The 24,581-nt window shown below is 47.3% G+C and overlaps 3 protein-coding genes and 1 long non-coding RNA gene across 6 annotated transcripts in view; 1 reads left to right on the forward strand and 3 right to left on the reverse strand.

Moving 5' to 3' along the window:
* ALKBH4 (alkB homolog 4, lysine demethylase) overlaps positions 1–5,224 on the reverse strand; it is a 9,042-nt gene extending 3,818 nt beyond the window's left edge. The window contains exons 1-3 of one of the 2 annotated variants that reach the window (XR_005830927.1): positions 5,121–5,224; positions 4,065–4,262; positions 2,860–3,552 (exon numbers count right to left, since the gene is read on the reverse strand). Coding sequence is in view for 1 of the 2 variants with exons in the window: in XM_040614260.1 (XP_040470194.1) it covers positions 2,911–3,552; positions 4,065–4,262; positions 5,121–5,222 (942 nt within the window). In the remaining variant the exon portion in view is untranslated. Of the gene's footprint in view, positions 1–579; positions 3,553–4,064; positions 4,263–5,120 lie in introns of those variants that run through there. The other variant, XM_040614260.1, reaches the window with a different exon arrangement.
* LRWD1 (leucine rich repeats and WD repeat domain containing 1) lies at positions 5,184–21,970 on the forward strand. 2 transcript variants are annotated; one of them, XM_040614187.1, is made up of 16 exons: positions 5,184–5,293; positions 7,379–7,521; positions 9,628–9,862; positions 10,862–10,981; positions 12,480–12,632; positions 13,330–13,470; positions 14,040–14,381; positions 15,006–15,132; positions 15,380–15,489; positions 15,948–16,155; positions 17,748–17,820; positions 17,913–18,053; positions 18,755–18,852; positions 19,459–19,620; positions 20,615–20,739; positions 21,601–21,970. In XM_040614187.1, exons 2-16 carry the CDS (start codon positions 7,442–7,444, stop codon positions 21,739–21,741), a joined length of 2,256 nt encoding a protein of 751 aa, XP_040470121.1. In that variant the 5' UTR covers positions 5,184–5,293; positions 7,379–7,441; the 3' UTR covers positions 21,742–21,970. The 2 variants fall into 2 exon arrangements, with proteins under 2 accessions (XP_040470121.1, XP_040470111.1); XM_040614177.1 differs by lacking the exon at positions 5,184–5,293 and adding an exon at positions 5,527–5,835.
* Positions 18,859–21,603, reverse strand: LOC121097374. Its single transcript, XR_005830932.1, has 3 exons — positions 21,142–21,603; positions 19,599–19,735; positions 18,859–19,295 (listed from the first exon to the last, which is right to left on the reverse strand). It is a non-coding gene; the product is annotated as an uncharacterized LOC121097374 (long non-coding RNA).
* On the reverse strand, positions 21,875–24,484 carry LOC121097368 (DNA-directed RNA polymerase II subunit RPB11-a). Its single transcript, XM_040614290.1, has 4 exons — positions 24,358–24,484; positions 24,073–24,162; positions 23,065–23,239; positions 21,875–22,399 (listed from the first exon to the last, which is right to left on the reverse strand). Exons 1-4 carry the CDS (start codon positions 24,408–24,410, stop codon positions 22,364–22,366), a joined length of 354 nt encoding a protein of 117 aa, XP_040470224.1. The 5' UTR covers positions 24,411–24,484; the 3' UTR covers positions 21,875–22,363.
* Positions 24,485–24,581: the final 97 nt, after the last annotated feature.

Genomic DNA, 24,581 nt, shown 5'->3' on the forward strand with positions numbered 1-24,581 from the left:
TAGTGCCACCCCCTGCCACAGGCAGGGACCCCTTCCACCAGCCCAGGTTGCTCCCAGCCCCGTCCAGCCTGGCCTTGGGCACTGCCAGGGATGGGGCACCCACAGCTGCTCTGCGCAGCCTGGGCCAGCGCCTCACCACCCTCACAGTGAAGAATTTCCTGTTGATATCTAATCTAAATCTCCCCTCTTTCAGCTTAAAGCCACTTGTCCTGCCACTACACGTGATCATCATGAAGACCATTAAAGTTTTTTATGTTAATAATACTAGCACAGCAGCCAAAACTACTTTTAAGAGCCAATTAATTAAGATTAAAACCTCTTTTCTCAGATTTCTATGATACTCGACAGTCTAAACCAATTGTTAATGTACTGCAGCACGATAATTCTGGCTTTTTAGGAGAGAATGTACCTAAAGTTTTCCAAAGTAACACAGAACCAATGGGTGTGTAATTGCATTTTGATCTGAGATGATGTCCAGGAGGCTGTTCAACAGGTGAAAAATGTCAAAAGATAGTAATGGCAATGAATGTGTAGTGATTAGGTAAGTTTGGGACTTCAAAAACATCTAGACAAAAGCCCTCAGGTTTTGGCTCTGTGTTTAATTATTTGCATTTTTTCAAATTTAAGGTATCAGCTAGGAAGAGCTGGAACTTTCTGGCAAGAACAGCAGCTTCCTGTATAGCTCAATCGAGGCAGAAAAATCCAGCCAACAAATGCAGAGCACAAAATGATCGAATATTAATGTATCTTGTTATTGTAGCACTCTGATTCATCAGAAGCCATCATCTGCTTTCACTGTGGAGAGAATGGAACAGCAGGTATGCACACAGAGAGTATTTAACAGGCTGAGAGCACAATATGAATCTAAAAGGGAGCATTGGTAACGAGGGCCAAACATTAATGGCAATACTTGATTGCTGCAGGTTGCTGCAGAGGCTCGGTACTGAAAGGGTGAGGATACGGGCTCAACGCTTGCTTTATCTATGAGTGTCTGCCCTGGGTTTCCTCCTGTAGCGTGGCTTTGTGCTGAGCTCCAGCAGGCTGCCAGCCGTGTCCTCCTGCTTGGCCGAAGGTCCTCTGCTTCCTCTGCTCCAACAGCAGCTCCAGGTGCTGGCCTGGGGACATAGTGCTCTCTACAGCTGCTGAGCCCTGTGGATGCCAGCGGCAGGATGCTGATCACACCAGCCTGCTGGAAAAAGGTTAGGAACCACTGTTTGGAGAGCACAAGTCCCTGCTTTAGGGAGTGAGCTGGAGAAGTTGCAGCCTGCGAGAAATTTCCTGGGGTAAAATTTCACTGTAGGCAAGCATGGCCCGCCTGTTGCATGTTGGCTGGCTGCGTTTGGAGTGGTGGGTTTCTGTCAGGCTACGCCGTGACTGCTGAAACTGCTGCTGGAGCACATAGGTGATGCTTGCCAGCTGGTCTGAGTGGAGGTTTGGGGTTTAGGACTGCCCGTGAGAGCCCTGCTCTGAATCTCTGTTGGAACTATCGCTTAGCCAGTGTCCACAATTGTTTAAATACTGGGCTAAACTGAAACTCTTTCATTGCAGCTGCGAAGGACTGTAGTTTTATCTGCTAGCTTAAACTGATAAAAAAATACGCCGATTCACCCAACTGATTTTTAGTAATCGTTTTGTTGGCTGGAAAGCTTTAGTGCCTGATGTGGAGGGCAGCGTCAGCAGCACAAGTGCATTACTATCCAGTAAAACCTGTGCACTGTGCCAAGGAAGTACTTCAAGGGCAGAACACAGCCGTGCAGGGACGCTGAGATCCCATGTACAAATATGTCCCCTTTCCTTACCAACTAAACCCAGGCAGCACTGTAAAGTGTCGATTTACTGCTGTAGGTATGACTGTGCTGAATGGTTTTGATGACACAGCTGTGTTTATTAAAGGATCACACTTCTTCCACGGCACAACTTCATTTTCAAGAGCACAGAAGTTTTGTTCAGAGCAGACAGATGGCCTCAGATCAGCTTCTGCTGCAAACGACTACTTGAATCTTAGGTACGAAGCATGATTCAAACCTGACTGCTGGAGGTGCCAAGAAAAAAAATGATAGCCGCCAATGTTGCAGTCTGTTGCCCAGCTTATTCCCAAAATCAGACTCTTGCTACTGAGAACTGACAGCGGGATTCAGAGATGACAAACGATCAGAAAATAATACAGTCTGTGCAAGTCTTTGGTCTGAACTCTGTCCAAGCTGTCTCTGCAGAACAGTCGGCATCGGCCCTCTGCAAATGCTGCTTTTGTGTAACCTGTATCTTATGGGACCAATGGTATTTATGATTAATCCTCACTGTTAGAGCACGAATCTTCAGCAAAAGATAATTACTTTAATTAGTTCTCAGCGTGTTGTACTATCTGTGGAGAGGTGCTTGCTTACCCTCCTCCCCTGGAGAGCTGATCTCTAAAGGACCTATCTGAAGCAGGTGAGAAGCCAGTTGTGTCCCTACAGCACAGTGCAACACTAAAAGCAGTTCGACAGAATCCAGTATGGGCCAGGAAAGGCCCATAAAAAATCTGCTGCAGGGCTTGGGCTGAATCTGTGCCAAGGGCTTTTTGATATTCGGTTTAATGATTCCAAGTTTCTTTCTTGGTTTAATGTAAGTGTTTAAGAACGAGCTATTTGCTTTTTGCATTTTGTTACAATACGGCTAATGAATACAACAGCTCATTTCTGACTTTCACCTAAAAGCTCCCATTGCCCAGGCAAGTCTTTGGAGAAACCAGCAGCCCACCCCTTCCTTGCACTCTCTTATTTCTGTTTGTCAAATCTGCATTTGATTGAGCTTATCTCTATACACACCTGGTTTCTCACACACACTTCAGAAATAAACAGAGTTCTACAAACCTTGTACCTTATTTTTCAAATTTCCTAACAAAATGCAGTTCTGGCTTCCTCTTGCTGATCACACTGGTCTTCCTTGAAATGAAAGAGCTATTTCTAGCAGTTCTTTACCCAGTTCCTCATGCCTTCCTCCAGTGCTGAACTCTGCAGACAGCTCCCTGAATGTGACACAGATTCGGCGATGCTCTATATGCTTGCGGTAAATCGCGTGTTTCCACTTGTACCGTGCGTCACCGTACAGCACCACCAGAGACCTTTGGGGTAAGTGAATGGCAACAGTCACCTCTTTACTTGGAACAAGCCTTGGGGATAAAATGCAATCGATTCCCTCTTCGCCTGAATTTTTGCATGCTGATGTCCGTGTAAAAGATCCAGAGGGACTTAATTCCCCATTTTCTTTACTAAAAGTGGGAAATAATTGGATATCGTCCTCTGAATCACAAAACATGGATAGCACGGTTTTTGAGAGCAAGTTTAAGCTAACCAGACGCTCTCCCCAAAGCCACCAGTCATCAAAATGTGGGTCGATGGCAGAACCTCTTTCTGGCATGTAGTCCAGATTACATTGCTCAACAGGTAAGAAACCACGTAGTACAGAGCAGGCTTTCATTTGTGCCACAATCTTTTCACTAAAACTTGGCAAACCGGTAAAGCTGCCAGCTTTCAGCCTCTGTTTCTTGAAGTTCACTTTGGGTCCATAGTCCTGTTGGAAAAGAAGAGGGGGGGAAAAATCTAATGTTAAGGAAAAACCCCAGAGAGGGCTTTTTGGAGAGGCTGTGATCCCTACCAGGGCTCACGGTCAAGCCATGAGAGCTCTGTTCTCATCTCTTCCAGTGACCTGGTCAGCAGGTTGCAAAAGGACCCAGTGAAGCTACATTAATCACTATGCAATTAGATTTCTCACCTGTAAAGTTAATCACTATGCAATCAGATTTCTCACTTGTAAAGTAAAAATAAGCCAAAACTGCCACTGCTTTCACGTGGAGATTGTGTGAAGTTTAATGCCTGAACATGCACCATAAAATACTGTTTGTTGCAACTATCATGTATTTTTGCAAGAAGTTGACTTTAATTACAAGGAATTCTTGCAATTGATTTCAGGAAAAGCTTTTAAAGGAAAATAAAGCTTAATAATAAAGCATCTAAATATTTTGGGGTTTAACTGAAAACAGCTTTCCTTTTCCAGAGGGATCTAAGATCAAATGTACTTCTAACCTGTTTCTTTCGTCCAGACTGTGATGGTTTCCAGTCATCTTGATCCATCAGTCCAACTATCTCAGATTCTTCAATTTCGCTAATGAACTCCTCCATCAGAAACACCCCTGGAAATGGAAATGCCCAGCCAGCAAATTCTGAGCACTCATTTCCTTTAGCTAGGCCTGTTGCTGGACAGTAAGTGAAATTATCTTCTCCCTGTGGAAACAACAATGGAGAAGAAAAAAGCACTGGGTAGAAACTTATCACAATGATTTACTCCTGCAACCTTGGAGTTACAGATGGAAACTGTCTGTGCAGGATTCTTGTAGACATGAGAAATTTTTCAGCTGCTTTTGGGGAACAACTCTTTTTTTTTTTTTTTTTTTTTTTTTTACAGCTGCAGCATTACAGTGCTGCTTGCTTGAAGCCGCTTTTCTTTCCTAGTGATGTCTTTATCCTGAAAAGCCAGGGGAAGAACAGATGAGCCCTGGTACCCAGTGTGTAAGGAGATCAGTGTTGGTATTTCTCAGACCAGCTGTAGAGATATGGTTTGTCATATTAATAAATGTTGAATGAGGAGAGTTGATTAAAAATCACCCAGGCCAGAGGCCTCGGCTGTGGCAAACCGGCCTCCTCCTAAAGTACAAACCCCAGGTGGGGTCTGCTGGGGGTCTGCAGGCGGGGTGGGGGGGTGGGGGGGGGGTGGCGGGCCTGCAGCGCTGCGCTTGGCGACTACAGGGGCTCATCCCACAGATACCCCCGGGGGGGCCGCCGGAGGACTGCGCTTTGTCCCCAGCCTGCACCCCCCTGGGGCCCAGCACCCCCCTGGGGCCCAGCACGCCACGGGCCCTGCCGCCACGGGGGAGCCCGGCCGGGCCCGCCCTGAGGGGAACGCGGCCCGTGTGTCGCCCCCACCCCGGGCCCGGCCCTGAGGGGAACACGGCCCAAGTGTGACATCCCCGCCCCGGCTCGGCCCTCGCCCCCCGGGCCCGCCCCGAGGGGCACACGGCCCCCGCTCCCGCCGCCGGCCCCGCCCCGCCGCCGGTCCCGCCCCGCAGCCCCCCTCCCCGGTACCTGCGGGGGCGGAGCGGCCTGCGCGGGCCCCTCGCAAAGCAGGCAGGAGCGGATCCCCTTGCAGCCGCAGCCCGGCCCTCCGCCGCCGCCTGCCGCCTCCATCCCTGCCGGCTGCGCCAAGGATACGGTGCCCCCGCTCCGCTCTCCCCTCCCGCGGCCCGGCCCGCTGCCAGGTGAGGGGAGCGGGGAGGGGCCGGGGCCGGGGCCGAGGCGGGGCGGGCGGGCTCGGTACAGGCCGGGCGGTGGGTGAGCGGTGGCCACCGGGGGTGGGGGGGCGCGGACTCGCTCTCCCAGCAGCCCCTGCGGCGCCGAACAGCAGTGCGGGGCCCGGCCGCGCCGCGGGGGCTGCTGGGGAGTTGCAGTCCCGCCACCCAACGTGTGCGCACACAGACACCCCCACCCCCCCCGCGGGGGCGCCTCAGGCCGCGGGCCGCAGCCGGCCCTCACCGCGGGCTCGGGGCGGCGTGAGGCGGCGGCCGCGGCCCTCAACCGCACCTCGGCGCCAAGCCAGGGCCGCTCTCCTTGCCCGCGGGCGGCGCCGCGGCCTGCGCCCGGCAGCCGGTACCCCGCGGCCCGGGCACGGTCCCCCGCGGCTGCCGCGGCCTGAGGGGCCGCCTCGCACCGCCGGAGCCACCCCTGGCCGGGCAAGCACCGCTGCTGCTGGCATCTGCCAGTCACGCCAGGCCCTCCACGGCGTGGCTGAAGCACTGGCCTGGTAGTTATAACTAAATTCATTTAAATTTCTTCATTTCAGGCTGTTGTCAGCCCTGAACCGACACCCCACCGTAGGGGGGCCTAGGGGCGCTTCCCTGGGGCGGGTGGGGGTCGGTGGCAGCTTCTGGTGGCGGCTCCTGGTTGGGCAGGTTACAGGGCTTGCCAGGGCCTGGGCAGGTTGTGGGGCTCACCGGGCTCCGGTTCTGGGGCTCACCGGGCTGGGGGTGGGTTGCGGGGCTCTCCAGGCCCCGGGTAACTGAACGTGCCTTTCGCAGTGTTGCCCGTGTTTTGTTGCTGGGGCTGTGATACGTTGCGGCCTTTCCATAGTGTCACAGGTGATGCGGCTGTGTCTGAGGCGTCAGTGTGGCCAAAAAGAGGGTGAGGGGAACACCCCCAGTCAGAGGTGTCAAATCTTTCTTACAGCTACCCGAGCTTTGAGAGGGTTATTAGGCTCAGCAGGTAAGGGCCTGATCCAGTGGGTTGTTTTTTAGTGACAGCTCTGGCACTGGAAGGATCGAGCCCTGCACAGCTGCTGTTCAAACTGGTTTTCAGGCTCAGTGCTCTTCATGTCGGTAGAGAATATTCCGTACAGGAAGGATTGTTCTTTCTTACAGTTGTTAACAAAGCAGTGCACTGTTGCTCATCAAACCCAATGGTCCAGGTGCTGTAGGCATGTTACGGTGCTGAAGTCAAGCCTAAGGACAGCTTAGTGCCTCGCATGTTCCTCACGATTACTGGAGTGGCATTCAGGCAACAGTGAGGCTAATGCAAAAAGACAGTAGCGAGCCTGGCCTTGAAGCACTTTTCTCTTTTATTTCCCACTTGGAATCTGTGTCAGGAAGAGTGGTAAGCCACAAACCAGTAATTTTGTGAAGTTGCTTTGGCCCTATCGGTGTTGTTATTCTGAATACCGGTGTATCCATGTGTGTATGCGCACTATCCTATCCACTGGGATGCATGAAAACAGCTGTTAACTACCAAAAATATAGAGAATACCGCTGATTTTTTTCCTTGAAGAGGAAATGATGTTGTTGATTGGCAAATACTTAATTTCTGGTAATTAATTTAGTTTTTCAAAAATTTAGGGAATTTAGAAGTCATCAACCAAGAGTCTGTCCATCTTTTCAGGCCAGTGAGCCTTCCTTGGGAGGAGCACATTCACAACAGATGTATTTATTATTGTTTGTTCAAAAGCGTGTTGGAGTTTTTGAAGGAGAGCCCTGTTGCTCAGGAGGGGTACAGACAGGTAACAGTGAGATTGTCCTGGTCCCGAGTGCCATCACCCCACGGACAGCTTTCATCGACAGGGTCTGTTGCTTTAATAGCCAAGGGAGGTGTCGCTGTTGCTTTGGAGATGGGTTGGGTCAGTGTGGTGGGAGCATGTGCCCAGCGTAATAACAATCCCTGGTATTTTCATTTCAACTGTGTAAAAAAAGGCGACTTCAAACACAGCAGCAAAATCGGCATCTAACATCATAACGTTATTTTCCCCCCTTTTGGAATCAGTTGAAAAGTCTTCCTCTTAATCCTGTTTGTTTTACCAGGAAGGTTACGAGAAGAGATCCTACAGTGGATTAGTGATTCCAGCAGAGGGGTGGAGATTAAAAATGTCAAAAATTACTACAGAACTTCTTTTGGAAAGAGCAGTTCCAAGATCTACGAGGCTTCGAAAGATTGAGACGCTGAAGTAAGTGCAGACAGGCCCATGGAAAATTCCAGTTTAATTCAGCCTGGGCAATCTTTTTTTTTGTCTTTCTTCCCCAAAGCATTTTCAGTGAAAAAAGATAGTTACAGTTACAAAGCACAGAACGGGAGGTGGCATTCTTGATGCGCGATCAGTGAGCACTAGTGGAACTGCATTCACTACATAGGTTATCAGCAGTTACCACCTCTTTTCACCATTTATATTGTATATATGCAGCCACCTTCTTTCTCTAAAACTGCTTAAGGCTAGATCTTGATTTCCTAACCCTAAGATATACTCTCTACCCCCCCACAACACTTCTGTCTTTGCTAGAAATTGCTTAATATGAATAAGAGAATCCCTTCTGTCCTGGATTTTAGAGGGTTTTAAAAATGGTTTTGGCATTTTTTCCGCTCCCTCTGTCACTTTGCATCTCCTCTAAATCCAATTAGGTTAGTACCTCAAATGTTGTGGAGAGGGAGGAGAAACTCTGACACACTTAGAAACCACTAAAAACAGTTCTGTTGCTCAGATCCTTAACAGAGGTCATTGAAAATACATGTCTTTCCAAATGTTTAATACAGTGGAATTTCCGGAGCTAGTCAATCCAAGTGACTCAGCTGGGCAATTCCTGGCTGGTGCCTTTGTTGGTTTTGTTACTGATATAAAAGGTTTGGGTTACATATGTACTCTTTAAAGTTACTTATTTTAGTTTGTCTTGTGCTAAAATAATTGTTTTTAGAGAAAAATTCAAAAGTTTATCCGAAGAGTATAGGCTGCAGTGAAGCAATGAATTTCTAGAGCGTAGCTTCTTCCGTGCAACTTCATACCATGATTTTGAAGGGTTATATTTCAGAAAGTCCATTTGGGGAACACTGTTGTGTTTCTCCCCAAAATGACACAAGAGTCACACTCAGCTTTGCAACCAGCTGAATTCTGTTCAGCCTTTCTTAGGTGCTTGGACTGGCTGGTAAGGCTTCTGAGATGGCAAGGGAAGAAGTGGTCTTGCTTCCTAGTTTTATTCACCTCATTTATTCATGCTTCATTTATATTTAGAAGGCCTTTTTTTACTGATGTTTAGAGATGGAGATTGTGTGTGTTTGTTAAAGGAACTCAGGCTTGCGTCCTCAAGAGATGTTGGCTGTCAGGACTAGAAGCTCCCTTTGGAGCTCAACTAAACAATCTGATCAAATCTAAATGACCCTTCTTATAATATGCAGGTTTAATTTTCTTACAGAGAAGGGGTATTTTTTCCCCCCTCACAAATATTTACCACTTATTCTTTCAGGACAGAATGCCTCTGTTTTGATGGCAGCCTTGGGATTGTTAGGTGGATTTGCGTATTTGCCATTGGAAGTTTTTGCAGCGAAATTCACTGTAAAAGAAATGGAAAAATTACTTTTTTAATGAAGGTAGTTCTCTGAAAACAGCCAAATGATTTGGGGACCTACTCTGCACTTGACCTGAGCTTAAAACTTTTCTTCTCTGTGTAAGAAGTTGAGTCAGATCAGTAAACTGGTATAATTTACCACACATTGCTGTGTGAGTGCCAGTGTGAAGTGAGGAGGAGGGCAGGACTAGCCTTTTGGAATCGCCATAGTCTTACATTACTCACACCAGTTTTGAGATGGTGCTTTCTAAAAAATGAGTGAAATAATGAATCTAGTGAATTCTGTGGACAGGGTAGATTTATGGTGGTGTGTCTTGTATTGCCACAGCTTTTTTTGTTGAATTTACATTGCAAAGAAGTACCAAAATTATTAGAGGTGTAGTAATTTTTCTATGAACAAGAACTTTTCTGGTGATTTGTGACTCACAGCCAGCTCTGTTACCCTTAGGAGGTTTATCTGGATTGCAGGTTAATTGTACTGCAAATACTTTGGTAGACTTGAGTCTCTGGTGGTGTCTGTTAGCTCAGACAGAGCATCTTTTCCACGTTTGTGTGCTTGCAATCCAGGATGCTGTGGGCAAGAAAAAGGTTTAGTCAGATTTACCCAGTGAATTGTGCCAGACTGAGGGATGCCACCAGGTGGGACCTTGTATCCTGGCAAAGTCAGCACTTGTTTTTCCAAAGAACCGCAGATTGTTCATGTTCTCTTTTGTTTTCAGCCTGTCCAAGCTGCAGTTAAAGACTGGAGACTTAGACCCACGTTTGTTTTCCCGTCTGAGGCATCTGCAGAAACTAGATCTCTCTGATAATTTACTGGACAAATTTCCCAACAGTCTAACCCTGCCTGATCTGCGTGTCCTAAACTGCAACAACAACAAACTGGAAGATGTAACTGCTCTGAAACAGTTTCCTCTGCTCGAGGAGCTAACCTATGAGAACAATGTGTACTTGACAGTGAGTTACCTCCTATCCTTACACATTAAATAGAGGGGGGAAACAAAGAGGGGTTTATGCCTAGTTCTTACATACTGTTCTTAGCAAGTGTTAGGGCATCTGAGAAAGCAGTCAGTCTTTTTGCACCCCTTCACCAGTTTGCCACTGTTTTCCAATCTGCAGAAGTGGTGACTTGCCCAAAACTACTCAGATATTAAAATCTGGGTATCCTGAACTCCTGATTCTCCAGACCAGAGTTCCATCTTAGGCACTTTATCAGGCAGGATATCTTATGCTCATGCTTGTGCAAAATACAGTAATGACTGTGAAGAAATGTCCTTCTTATACGTTAGTTTTAGTGCCCCTTGTACTCCGGAAGAACAAACTTGGCCCACTGATGAGGGGTTAAACTTGGTGATTCGTCTAGTTTAGGTTTTTTGACTTCCTCGAAGAGGCTCTGCTGACTATACAGTTTAAGTATCCAAAACTGTAATTCTGTTTCTGGCGTAAACTGGCATCAGCCACCATCCCTGTCCCCAGATGCTTATTTGCTGTTGCATGCTGGCAGAAGTATGTGTGGCTGTATGGTAAAACGGACTGGGGAACTGGTCTGACCTAAAACGCACCTGACCCAAAGGCACCCTGCTGGTGTTCGTTTACTTTAGGCAGGGCAGGGCTTCCTCTGCTAGATGCTCAGAGTTGAAGGATGTGAACAGAATACCCTGCATTGCACTCGGGCAGGAGCAGACGAGCCTGTTTACACCGCCACCACCTTGTGTAGGATGTTAGTACTGCATAAGTCTAGGCAGGTCTTTTGTCTGCAGTTGGAAATCCCAGCTAACAGGAGAACTTTAATTTATGACAAAAAGGTGATATTCAAGTCGGAAGTGCTGAGAAGATTTTATGAAATGGCTTTTCCTGACTAAATATGTTATTCTCGTCCTTAGCTGTATTTTAATAAAAGACTAAAGCTAAAAACTATGTGTACAATTTTTTAACTCTGATGTCTTCTCTTTCTAGCTCAACGATGACTATAAAGTTATGTTTCTTTTGCAAAATCTTCGGCTACTCAATGGCAAGGATATAACCAAACTGGCTAATCATGTGAGGCGTGTCAATAGTCGTAAGCTCACCACCAAGGTAGGATGTGTGATATTTTCTTAATCTCTAAACACCTGAGAAGTAACCAAATGCAGTTTAAAGACAGAGTTGCAAACACCTAGTGGTTAACAGTAATTCTGGTATGATCTGAGTGCAGCCCACCTAGTAAATGTCTTACTGCTGCTTTGTTTGGCCGCTGCTTGCATTTGCTCTACCTGTTCTGTGTAGCCAACTTCTGCCTTCAGTTTGAAGCACAGATCAGGGTCAACAAGGTCTGTGTGTGATCCGCTAGTTTTTCAGGTCACTCTGATCACCTTTCAAAAATGGGAGAAGCCTGGTGTTGACATAACAGTTGCATACACCTCTCCATCTAATTTACGTTACTGTCCTGACCCCAGGAATGGGAAGCACAAAGGGAAGCTCAGGATAATCTTGCTTTTTCCAGCATACACCAGGAATAAGGATTTGTTCTTTCTTCCTCAGCTGTGCATGTTCGGAACTGTGTTTTTGCTCATTTACATACCCAGTTTAGCTCCTGACAGATTGTCCTCGCCAAGCATGTTGTGATCTTGAGCAAAGTTATTGTTCTATTAAGAAAAAGGGGCTTTTTTTTTTTGTGCAGTGCTGCTCTTACCATTTGTATTCTGGTTACTTGATCTTGTTAATTCCTTTTGTGTAGCAGTGGTGGACAGATCAAATGCTGAAGACTGGGGTGGCTTATTGTGCTAAGTATTATCTGCGTAATACCTTGTACCTCAAAGGATCTTGGTGAGCACTGCTCAGCCTCTTATCCTGCAAGCAACTGGGCATGGTGGGCTGTTTAATGAGACCCCCAAATGCCCCCCCCCCCCCCCCCCCCCCGCTGTTCATTTTGCACCGTTACCTGTGCCCCAGATACCTTCTCCTGATGGTGTTGCTTTGGTCCTGGCTGCCCAGTTCTTACTGCTGTGTCTAAATGTAAAATGTCAGTTGGGTCCAAATGCTTATGGGTGCGTTATTATTATGCACCAGAAACTCTCAGCTCAGAAACTGCTGATAGGTGAGCAGCTGCATGATTGTGCCCCATAGTTCAGAAGCCTTTTGGAGTCAAGGTGTCTTTATAAATAGGGATGACATGTGCACCAGTCCTGCTCACGAACACACTTGGAACTACAAGAAAACTCATAAACATCCCCATTATCTCGTGCCTCTTATAATAAATTAGTTACCTGTCAGGTACTCCCTGTTAGTAGACAACAGTATAAGACTCCTCCAGAGCATTTGCTGTGGATCCAGAGGCACGAAATCAAGTGTGGCTCTGGGTTTGTGTTGACAGTATCTGCTTAGCCACACTCACTTAAGCTTGAGTTCAGAGGAATTGGGTTTCTTGTTAGCTGAGGTCATGGTTTGAACACTGATAAAATAAATGGAAACAGTGCCATCATGTAGCTAGCAGAGCCTCAGGGTTGGGAACTTCTTGAATGCTTTCACAAGTATGTGCTTTGCCGCTCTGGTTTTCTGTAGTATTTCATTGAATAAACTCAGTCTTTCTGCCTAGGTTACTGCTCACTGGGAAAAATTCTTCCGTGACCAACTTCCTGAGAAACACACAGCTGAGCAAGTGAAGTTCATCAAGAAAAAGTTCCTGAAGTCAGTACAGACCAATGTAGTATACGGACCCAGCTCACTCAGTGAATTCACCCGCTGGCGGGTAGGTTACATTTCACTTAGCCTTCTGTTCTTCAGGCGAGGACTCCGCAGCCTGATTCTGAAGGATTGGATTAAAATGTTCTATGGCTTTGGGTTCAGGGTATCAGGGCTTTTGCAGACAAGTGGTATCACTTTCTGGTTTTCTTCACTGTTTTACGGAAGCACTAGAAATAAATGTGCACAAAGTTGCAATGACTGTCATTAAATGTTGTTTTCTAATTCATAAGCAATAATGATACTTGTACTAATTAACAAGACTGCAGTATCCTTAGTAGTTAATTATTTGCAAATAACTGTAACAGCAACCTTCAGTCTTGGTGGAAGCTGTATGAAAGGATAAAAGACAATGACAGAACTGTAGTTACTCCCATCCCAGGAAAGATACCATTTAGTTTGTAACATATATTAATTATATGTGCACACATGTGATTGAGGCTTCTGTCTCTCCTTTGTCTTGTCTCATTGCTGTGCTGTAGTTTTTGCAAATGTGTACCCTGGGTGCACGTGACAAAGTGAAGTTCTTTGGTTATGTAATGTCAGTGGAGGACTTGACCCACCAGGCTGTCAGCCAAGGATTCCTCCATCACTTGTGAAATTCACATAGAAAACTCAGCAAAACAGCTCTTGTCATTACACATCAGGGTTTGACTGCTGTTGCTTTTGTCTTTTTTTAACATATCTACATATTTACTTCTAAGGTGAAAATGATTGCAGAAGAGTTTCTGGCATACACACTGGGTCTGGAGATAAACACAGATACTGAATCAGAGGAAGATATGGATGAGAATGAGGAAGAAAGTACAGAAAAACCCAGGGAAGCTGCAGAGGACATGGGTCAGGTGGGTGATCTCTCCAGCGACATCAACAATGTCCTTTTTGTTTCTTACAAATTCAGTAGCACTTGTCAGTTTACATTTTTTACGCTTTGGTAACCATAGGGGCAGTCTCAGGCTCCAGCCTGTATTCAACAGCCGAGACTTGTTCTTTTCGGCCAGATTGAAGCTTTCCCAGCCATGTGAAGGCTGAGTTGCTCTCCAAGAGGAGGGAGCTTCCATTCTCATAGGAGACTCAAAAGATTTTCATGAGTATAGTCCTACTGACTCCCTTGAAATGGCTGCAGACTGAACCTCTTGTTCCATGGACCAGATTTGTTTTTCCACATCATCTGTAAATCACAAGTAACTAGGACAAGGGAAGGGAGATGAAAATGAGGCTGGCTGTGTGATTTTTCCTTAGCTTCTGCCTCTGGGTGCTCTGCAGCTCTGGGCTGTCTGATTCTTGGAACCCAGTCTGTAACCGTGGGAGGGTACTTGCACTTGAATAATTAATGTCTCTGACTTACAAATGCTCTGCACATCTCGGGGAAGCTAGAAACCTTCTGCAGAAACTGACAACATGTCTTATGTAGGTCACGGTAATGCCCAGCAAGAGGAAAAGAAGCAATTCAAAACAAGGGTCTGGAAACAAGAGGTCCAAGTCCCGGGCAAACACCAAGGAGGAGGCTGTAGTTACTACCAGGAAGTCCAGTCCTGTGCAGGATGACCCAGCACCTGATCAACCAAGAACATCGAACCAGCCAGCCAGAGAGGCAGCCCCTGAGCAGGGAGCTGAAGGGACACAAAAGAATGAAGAGCCATTGCCAAAGGGGCAAAGCAACAGAAGATCCAGCCAGCTGACAGGGGAACAGAAAAGCCAGGAGCAGGACAACGGAGTTATTAGCTTGATCCCGGTGAAGAACTCCAAGGGCAAGGTACGTTCATCAGCCCGATTGAGACTGGCTTTCCGCCTCTTGGTTTAGCGGGAGGAGCTGCATTAAGATTTCGTCAGAGCTCTACACAGCTTGGAGCTCATAATTGGCCAGATACATTGTGAGTTATGGATTTTGGTTTGGGTGTTGTTTTTTTTGTTTTAAATCTCTCAGAGGCGTCAGGGAAGGCCCCCCCCCTGGAGACAGTGAATCCCCCGCAGGGGATGGATGGACCAGCGCTCTGAAGTGGTGCACTGAAAGCCTGTTCTTAGAAATGGGACTGGCATATCTTGCTCTCAGGTCAAACTGATGGCTGCGCGGGGAAAGGTGTTTCCCCCTCAGCTCAGACCAGTGGGGGGATCTAAAGGGTTTTTCACATTTCTCTGCAGCAGAAAATAGGGTTCGCAGCTGGGGTCTGCTGGGTACATCTTTCTAAAGTTGCCTGCTGGTTTGGCAGTCTTGAGCACTGGTGGTACCTCAGTCTCTCCTGTTCTCTGTAACACAGAAGGGCTGAAAAACACTTCAGTTTCTCCGATTGCTGTGTTCAGTAGAAGGTTCTGTCAAGGCAATCACAGGCAAACCGCTGTCAGGGGAATGAATTTTCTAAATGTGGATGGTTTATTGTAGGAGGATGTCAGTGCAGAGCCATTGCATTTTCTTCAGTGTCACAGTAAAGGCAACAGCCGTGAGGATTTTAAAACGCAGCTGTGGTCCTGTGTCTTCGAGCCATTGCTAGACTGTGGAGCCAGGAAAGGTGAGCTCTTAAAGAGGTTTGCAGGATTCCCAGAACCACCCGGCTCTGGAATCCCAGTGGACTCCGTGCATTAGACCCCTGCTCCTTCAAGCTGTAGTCTCCATTGTCAGGAAGAGACTTGCTTACATACTTCTCCTTTGATTTTGGAAACAGGAGACTGGGAGAGCACCAGGCAGTGATAAGCTGCAGTCTTTGATGCGTTATCCATGAACCTGGGAACTTCTCACCTGTTCTTTTCATCTTTCAGATCCCATTGTGAGCTCCTCCAGAACCGTGGCAACATGTGGAGGGGAATCTGTCTGTCTGATTGATTGTGAGACGGGGACGGTGCTAAAAAAGTATAAGGTGGCTACAGAGGTAGGTTGCAAGTGGGAGGAGTAAGCATTGAATGGAAATACCATAATCTATATATGTATACATAATATGTATTACAAAGAGTTCTGAAAGGGTTTCGGGCATTAGCGTGGACAGGTCTTAAAAGGATGAAGATAGATAGCAAACATTTCTTGCTTATCCTTTTAGCCTGGTTTGGGTTTAGGTTTTTATTAGTTCAAAAGATTAGTCTGCCTCTCTTCTCGCACAAGCATGCAGACGTGTGTCCAGGCTGCTAAGACTGCTTGACAGCACAGAGGAATAAACATCCTGGTTTGATAGTTTGTGTTCTTCTGAGGGTTGTTTTGGAATTCAACGCTCTGGCTTGAATAGTCGTGTCATTTCAGCTGAATAGCTCTCATGATAGTTGTCTTATCTATGAGCTAACAGCTATCCTGCTGGCTGTTCTCTTTCATGCTGTTCTTGGTTTCTTTCTGTCCTAGGAGTTTTTCAGTGTTGCATGGACAACCCTCACAATGGTAATCAGCGACAGTTGCAAAAAATCTCATAATATCTTGGCGGTTGCTGGGAGGAGAGGGATTGTCAAGCTGATTCATGTGGCGGCTGACTTCTGCTACGGAGAGATAAAGGCTCATAAAAAGCCTATTGCTACTGTCTGCTTCAGCCCAACTCGAGAAACTCACCTTTTCAGTAAGCCTCTGGTTGAGAATCTCTAGCTTTAGTACCTAATGCAGAAAAGGCTAGGGTTCCTTAACAAGGGGAATTGTCACCAGTGCAAGCAGGTGTGGGTAGGGACCGCACACACATACAAAAAGCACGGACAGATGTTGTGGAGAGAGTATTGTTAGTCTCGTATGGCAGTAATCTACAGAAGGCACAGATGGGTTCAGCCACAGAGCCTGGCCCTTTAGCTGAGGTGCAGCAGCTCCCGTTTCTCTCAGTAGCCCTCAGGACGGCTGTCACGCACACATTAGCCACAAACAAGCCCAGCAGTGGATCCGTTCCACAGGGATGAGTAAGAAGAATAATAGCCAAGGCAGCCTGCTGGGGGCCAGGCAGCGAACGGTCAGCTGGCAGGGCTCTCATTGAGCATGGCAACAGCGGCAGTGCAGCGTATAATGGCCTGTTGGTTTTCATATTTTCCAACCAGCAAAACCATGTGCTTAATTGCTTTTGCATAAATGGAAGGGTTGGTGTTGGTTTTTTTTTTTTTGAGTTGTGCACCTCATCAGAAATTTTTATTCATGTTATTCAGGTGTAGAAGAGAGCATTGCCACAGTAGGCCCGCAGAGACGGAGGCTTAGAGGCTGGTAGGCAATGAACCAGCATCACAGCACAAATTGCAGCTGCATTGTCAGGCCTGTAAAGTGAGCTGTTACAGAGCCATTCAGGCCACACCTGCACCCTGCAGCACATTGTTTCTCTTGCCTACAGTTACCCACATCCTGGAGTGGTTAGAGTGGTCCCTGAACCATTAAAAAGTGGAAAAATTTTTTTCAAACACAGGTATCTGTAGTGGATACTTCTCAAGAAGAAGCTCAAGAGTACAGAGATCCAGGTAGAGGGATAAGGTGGTTGATAGCCGAACAGTGGCATGGACAGCAAGGCTCGTTCTATTGCATAGAAAAATTTTTAGTAATAAAGTGAGAGTCTTTGTATGCCTGTTTGGGGACAGGACACTAACCCATTAACTTTTGAGTCTGAGGGATGCCTCAGATTTCTGATTAGCATCCAGATTTCTCTGAGTAATCTGTTGGGATTGTTTCCGCTAGCAGTATATTAGCTTGGTGACAAAGACAGCCATGAAGTGTCTCACACTTCAGGTCAGTGCCTTAACTTTCCCGGTGGGAGCTGCTGTGGATGTGAACACAGTAAGCTGTGGATATGTGGAATAAAGTGGCATCTGCCTCAGAGTAGAGGTTGGAGCTCCTATTTTAGATTTCACTAGAAGCCACGACCAGAAACATGAGCTCAAAGGGGCACTAATTAATGATGTTGTGAAGCCACAGCTTAGTAATGGACACCAGGAAACAAACTTTGGTTTATCTGCTCTTCTTAGAGCACAGGATAAGAATGCAGATTATTGACCGTGCATGTTTGACATTGTCTGTGAAGTGGTGTTGAGCCAGGAGCCTCAGTGCTTGCTGCTGTCCTTTAATGAGCTCTCTGATGACACAGGCTTAGAGTGTTTGAGCCTGTGACACAGGTAGAATTGCCAGCTAGCATGAGAAGAGGCAGATGAGCAGCTATGTCACTACCTGCTTCTCTTCTGTATCCCACAGCTGCATCCTATGACAAGCGAATTGCACTCTGGGATATTGGGATTCCAGACTGTGACTACAATTTCAAAGCAAGGTAAAGGTTCAAAAAACAGGTGCGGCCAGTCCAGGAACCTTTATCACATCACAGCACCACCTTAACTGCTTTTTTTTTTCTTTTCTTTTTAGCCAACTGCTGGTGCTGGAAGCACTCTCTATTCCCTTACGGATTGCCCTTGTCCCCACCTGCCCAGATCAGTACCTGCTGGCTGGCTGTGAAGGCAGCTGCTTTGCCTGGAATATAAAACTGGATAAGGAACAAAAAAGCAGGTGAGAACCAAAAATTGGGGCATGCATTTGCTTTATGTAACAAGAAAAGGCAGCCCTGGCAAAGGCTTTATTTCTAACCGAGGACGTCTGAGCAAGAAAAGCAGCATGTCCTACCACACTTAAAAGAAACTCCCCTTCCCGTAGCAGCAAGAAAAAATACTAGCATAATGTTAACGGAATGTTCAAAGCTAGCAGCCCTGAGCTTGTGTTGATGCTCCCATCTAGCTTTCAAAGCAGGAAAGCTGACATGAGTGTAATCCAACACCCTAAAGCTTAAGGGTGTATTGTTTTGAACTAGTGTAATGGAGTGTAAATTCTTGGATCGAGTTCCAGCCTTGCAGCAAGGCCTACCCTGCTTCTGGAACACGGGGTTACCCTGGAGACTGGCACTTTCTGGGAGCACAGGAAAGTTACAAAAAAGAAGTAAGTGAAGTCATGCCCTGCTGACATACACTAACCCGGATGCCTCCAAAACTAGATGAAATAAAACAGCAGTTTCGTAAGCAAATGGGCTTCTGCTATATTAAGAAACCCAGGTGGCTAAAAGTGTAAGTTCAAGTGGGAATTCATCTTGAGGTTGGCAAAAGACTCAGTAGCACGTGAATTTCCTCCCACGTTTTTCCTCCTGGGTTTGTACCCAAGTGCTCTTCCACTGCTGCCCATTCAGGACTTACTCGTTTCACTCTTTCCCCCTTCTCCAGGCCTTTTGAAGCCGTATTCCAGTTTCCTGATGAGGTTGGAAACATGACAACATCTCACAGGGTTGACGGTTTGGCTTTTCTGAATGATGATGTTGTTGGTGAGTATAAACACAATGGCCCAATCCAGACCAACAGTCAGGTATCTCAGCATGTGGCAGGCTGAAGCCAGCACGATGAGCAGAGGGACTGCATGAGGTGTGACTACCTCTTCTTTAGATTTTTGGGGGCTACACAGGATGGAGATGTCTCCCAGAATCGCTTTATCTTTCCCCAAAATGTGGGCTAGAGGTGTAGACCCATGTGTTAGCAGGTCTGGAAATCAGATGGACCCATCCTTGAGAGCACACTTGGCCCAGCAGTGCCGAAGCAAAGGGAGGAGAGCTTCCTGCTCAAGGGCTGGTGGCAGCAGGGTTTTTTGCAGGGCAGTTGGGGGTTCCCACATCTGGGAGAGCGCTTAAAGCAGCGGCTGGATCTTTCTGAATAGCTTATGCTTGCTCTACAATTCAGGAACTGAAAAATCCCTCTGCAGCCTCCAGTTATCCTGAAATTAAGGTAAAGGAGGTGGAAACAGTCACTGCTGGTATCAGGCCCCACATCTTAAAAGCCACGTTCTGGGTGGGCCACCTTCACCACACGCCAGCCATTGTCTTTGGGTATTTTGCTTCTCAGGCACTGACACAACCTCTCCCCTCTTTCTTCCCTAGTTTCCAAGAGCTCTAAACCAGGATGCATATACTTGTGGAGCTGGAGTCGATCTTTTGACACAAAGGGGAAAGGGAGCCAGCGAACTGTCTCCGCAGTTATTCTAGCTGAGCTCGAGTGGTCCACGACAGACCTGTCCTACCTGATGCTCAGCACCTGCCCAGGTAGGCAGCGCCCTTCCTTGGGGCAAGCAGCGAGGCGGTACCAGTCCCCCCGTAGCAGAAATGTCCACACAGGTCAAGGTTTAATCTGCAGAGCTGCATGCGCCTCCACTTCCACCTGCCGCAAGAGCCTGTAGGTAGAGGCAGAGGCCTGGATTTTTCCTCACCAGAGAGAGTCTGGTCTCCCCTCTGCAAGCAGCAAGAGCCCTCGCCTCACTGCACTGCAGCTCCAGCACTGTGCAGCAACAGCCAGCACCAGCTGTATATGAATAATATAATAAATAATTACAGCTATACCATCTGCCAAACAAGGGGGAACAGCTGAGGCTTTACAGCATTATGTGGACCCCTTTCATTATCAACACGGTCTTCCTTGGGCAGCTCTTCAGAGCACGTAGAGCTGATGGATGTGGTCCTGTAGCTGTTCTGGAGCCATTTTAATGCTTGGCACGTGTAAAGTGAGGTGTCGGAATGCCATACAAGGGGCAGCTGGCTTTTAAGACTAACAAGGAATAGAGCAGGGGTCCTCAAACTACGGCCTGCAGGCTGGATATGGTCCTCCAGGGTCCTCAATCCAGCCCCCAGTATTTACAGACCCCTCACCCCCCCCCGCCAGGGGTTGGGGGGGGGGAACCAAGCAGCCGCAGATGACTTCCTGCCACTTAATTCATGTGCCAGCTCCCTGTTTAAAATGTTTGAGGACCCCTGGAATAGACTAATATGAGCTGGTCACTTTCCCAAACCAAAAAGTCTAAAAAAAGACAGAAGAAATCCCAAAATGTTTATCACTAGTTTTTCTCTATAGCCAATTTATCTTTGAATGAAATTATTTTTTTCAGAGCAAGGTAAATCAATGTATTTTTGCTGCCAAGAGAATTTTGCTGAAATAGGACATCCTCTGCTGGGATCCTACAGCAGTGTCTTGAGCTCTGGCTTTATAGCACAGTGGCCTCTTGGTTCCACACTTGTTTTCCAGCTTCTTCTTTTGGTCTCACAGCAAAAGACTATGTGTTCTGCGGTGACGAGAGAGGGAATGTATGGATGTACAACCTCTCAAGCTACACCACAGCGTGGAGCTCTGCAAAGGGAAAGCACTCAGACAAGAGGATCCCTCCCACACAGGTAGGTCTCATTTACCCTCCAAGGCTGTGGGCCTCCCTTCTGCCCCGCTGCAGCTGACCCGAGTCTGCTGAGCAGATTTTCACCGGAGCACACTTAGTGTGTTCTATACCTAACCCTCACAAGCAGTTAAATCGATCTCCAGAGCATGACCAAGGCCATCTTTCAAATCTCACACAAACACAACTGTGACAGGACTTGGGAGCTGTACAGCAAGTTCGTTTGCTCCTGCAGCTTGGCAACTTCCCTAGCAGAGGGGCCCTCTCTAAAAAAATAGGTGGTTAAACTGCAGAGCCTGACAACACAAAGTGCGCAGGCACCATTTCCCTGACGGTGAGCGGCTGTTCCCTAGAACTGCACGCAGGAAAGGGCTTGCTCCTCCTGTAGGCTCACACACCCTTCTACCTGTTACTTCCTTGGCCTCCGGAGAGTTCTTTTCTGGGCAACTGCAGTTCACTTGCATGATGAAGTCTCTGAAAGGACAATCACACACACGCTCAAAGGTTCTCGCTGCAGAGCCTGCTCTTGAGCTACATTGTATCTAGGTATGAAGGGGCCCAGTGTTCTGTAAACTTTTGGGAAGTGTATTGCCCAAGCCAACAGTCAGTTCCTCCAGGACCAAGGGGCAGCTGCTTTCACTTTTTCCTCTGATCAAGTCCTTCGGCACTAAACCCTGGTCCTTTAGGAGGAATACCGTAAAGGTGCACCTATATGGGGAAAGAGGAAGAGCCTTTTATTCAGACTTCCCAAGGCCATAGGAAAGCAGATTCCTCAGAGCCCCACGTGCCAAACCAGGCCTTGCAGTAAGGAATGCACCTCCCACCACCGCCACTCCTTTCCTACCCAAACTCTGTGTTCTCGTAGATTCTCAAGTGGCCAGAGCTTCAAGTGAACGGGGAGCAGCTGAACGAAGTCCTAATAAACAATGTGGTATCAGATCCTACTTTTACTTACCTTGTTGTTCTAACTAGTGTGAACATAACAGCAATTTGGAAGAAGTCATAGTTTCTTGTAACAGTTTCATTCCCGTGCTTTGAAATAGTGCAGTATTAGTGACTGTTACCCATGTAACCATGAAGTTTTCTAGACCAGCTATCACATGCAAAAGGGGAAAAAAAAGTTTGTTAAACTCACCACATCATTGTAAACATCTGGTTTCTTTTACTGTAAGTTTTCACAATGTGTGCATTTGTTTTATAGAAATGACACATAATAAAACAAAATACCAGTTCCATTGGCAGTGCCTAGACTTTTTGAAAAGGAAAAGCAGAAAGTTCATCTACCGCTATCACTCAGTACCTTCTTATTCTGGAAGAACACTCACAATAAACTCACCAGCAGCCCAGTACAAATGTTCACCTTAAGGCTCCAATTAGAAAAGTAGAAATCATTTTAATGACTTATCCGTCAAGTCAAACAAGACATACATCCTCTTGGCAAAGTGCCTGTCTGGCATAAAAAACCCACACAAAACCAAACCTCGAAGTATCGCTGCTGCTGTCAGAAATTAAACATAAAGTGGGACAAGGGGGAAAATAATTTGCCATGAAGAAAGGTTTAAATGTAGCATTCAACTGAGAGATACATCACTGCCTCAGAAGTACAGTTTGCTCTAAATGGGGTGATTTTACTCAATTCCTTCTTGTTTGTCTTTAATGGCAACCTGTAAAACACAAACAAAAATACATACACTAGGATGAGAACTGTTTCTGGACCGGAGGAGGTTAGGTCAACATAACAAGTTTGTGAAACACAGTAAGAGCCACAGTCAGTGGAAATCTACACCATCCAGAAAAATAAATTAAAATCAAAACATATTTACAAAATTGGTGCACTGTTACCTTTTACCAGCACTACACGCAGACAGTATCCTATTCCTAGCCTCCTTGGTTCTGTGTGAATAACCTTTTGGGCAGCTTAGGCCTCAAAAATTGGGGGCTAAATAAATACAGTTGCACAGCAGAACAGAAGCAATGAGAAACAGTCCAAAACCAAACACCTGTCTGAGTTTTGGCAGATGTAAAAAAAAAGAAAGCCACTTGGAAGAACAGAAAATTATTTTCTACATTAATAAGGCTGTAAGAAAACCAGTGCCAGCCACCTATGGAATCAGAGAGCAGCCACAGAACCCTTGTCAGGCATGCAAATAGCCTGTAAGAGCAGCCAAGCTCCACCATCCTTTGACAAGAGCAGAGTAGCGCGGTGCTGCACGGCTTCGCTGGCTTTACTGACCTAAAATAGCAGCCCTAAGATAAACAAAGGGTGGGGGTGTGTAACTTTAAATTGCAAGAAGCTCAAATACTTTAAAAAACAAAGAAACAAACCTACCCTGAACCTCTCCTCCAGGAGGGAGAGCTCACTGATCAAATCCGTGATGGCATTGGTGAAAGCTTCCTGGGGGCTGTAATCAGGGGTGGTTTGGACGCGGATGATAATTTTGTGTTCCAGTGGGTGCGGGACCTTGTACCCTGCAAATAACACCTGGGGGTCTTTCAGTAACTGCCTGGAATGGAAAAGCAGCAGTGAACAACACAGGACAAACACAAATAATTTTTACAATAAAAAAATGATTAAAAAGTCACATTTCTGATCAGCTTTCCCAACGCACTTTCAAGCAGGGCAATATAAATGTGTTTGTGGAGGCTGTTCCCTCCCCTTTAAAGGCAGAATTGCTTTGCACAGACCTGACAACACAGAATCATGGAAGGGTTTGGGTTGGAAGGGACCTTAAAGACCACCTAGTGCCACCCCCTGCCACAGGCAGGGACCCCTTCCACCAGCCCAGGCTGCTCCCAGCCCCGTCCAGCCTGGCCTTGGGCACTGCCAGGGATGGGGCACCCACAGCTGCTCTGGGCAGCCTGGGCCAGCGCCTCGCCACCACACAGTGAAGAATTTGTTCCCAATACATAATTAAATCTCCCCTCTTTCAGCTTAAAGCCATCACCCCTTGTCCTGCTACTACATGTGATCACCATGAAGACCATTAAAGTTTGTCTTTTATGTTAGTAATACCAGCATAGCAACCAATATTCTTTTAAGAGCCAATTAATTAAGATTAAAACCTCTTTTCTCAGATTTCTATGATACTCGACAGTCTAAACCAATTGTTAATGTACTGCAGCACGATAATTCTGGCTTTTTAGGAGAGAATGTACCTAAAGTTTTCCAAAGTAACACAGAACCAATGGGTGTGTAATTGCATTTTGATCTGAGATGATGTCCAGGAGGCTGTTCAACAGGTGAAAAGTGCTGGTCCCCTCAAAATTTACCCACTGACACAACACACAGAGGCAGACAGACACACACCCCCCAACGCCCCCCCCAGCCTTCACTCACGACTTGATGATGTTCCCCAGCGTGTGGTCCTCCTTGTTGATGGTGAACAGGCAGGCGTTGGGCACCTTCGTGTCCTTGTTGATGGTGATCCTGGGGGGCCACAGACGGGCCGGTAACGCGGGGAGCGCCACCAGGCGCGCCCCCCCCTCCCGGTAATGGCTGGTGCCCGGGACGGGCAGGCCCCGCCGCCCCCCCCGAGGGCCACCCCCCGCCCCCGGGTGCGCCCCCCTCCTTCCCGGTGACGGCTGGGCCCCCTCCCCCGAGGCCGCCCCCCCAGCCGCTCACTTCTTCTCGCCCTCGAAGAGCAAGAAGGACTCGAAGGCCGGAGGCGCGTTCATCCCGCAGCCGCTCGCCCCGCCGTTGCCACGGCGCCCGCCGCGTCACTTCCGCCTTATGTCACTTCCGCTTTACGTCACTTTCACCCTCTCGCGGCGGCCGCAGCGCCACCAGGCGGCCGGGAGGGCCCCGCCCCAGCCCCCCCGGGTGACGTCACCGTGGGTGACAGCAGA

Source organism: Falco naumanni, chromosome 1 (assembly GCF_017639655.2).
Source record: "Falco naumanni isolate bFalNau1 chromosome 1, bFalNau1.pat, whole genome shotgun sequence".
In the NCBI taxonomy this organism is placed as follows: domain Eukaryota; kingdom Metazoa; phylum Chordata; class Aves; order Falconiformes; family Falconidae; genus Falco; species Falco naumanni.

Coding starts and splice junctions, on each gene's coding strand:
- LOC121097368 (XM_040614290.1), bottom strand. CDS start 24,410: ATGAACGCGCCTCCGGCCTTCGAGTCCTTCTTGCTCTTCGAGGGCGAG. Junction 24,163..24,357: donor CTCTTCGAGGGCGAGAAGAA/GTGAGCGGCTGG, acceptor GTGGCCCCCCAG/GATCACCATCAACAAGGACA. Junction 22,400..23,064: donor TCCTGGAGGAGAGGTTCAGG/GTAGGTTTGTTT, acceptor TGTGTTTTACAG/GTTGCCATTAAAGACAAACA.
- LRWD1 (XM_040614187.1), top strand. CDS start 7,442: ATGTCAAAAATTACTACAGAACTTCTTTTGGAAAGAGCAGTTCCAAGA. Junction 14,382..15,005: donor TGAAGAACTCCAAGGGCAAG/GTACGTTCATCA, acceptor GGTTTATTGTAG/GAGGATGTCAGTGCAGAGCC. Junction 15,133..15,379: donor AGACTGTGGAGCCAGGAAAG/GTGAGCTCTTAA, acceptor TTCATCTTTCAG/ATCCCATTGTGAGCTCCTCC.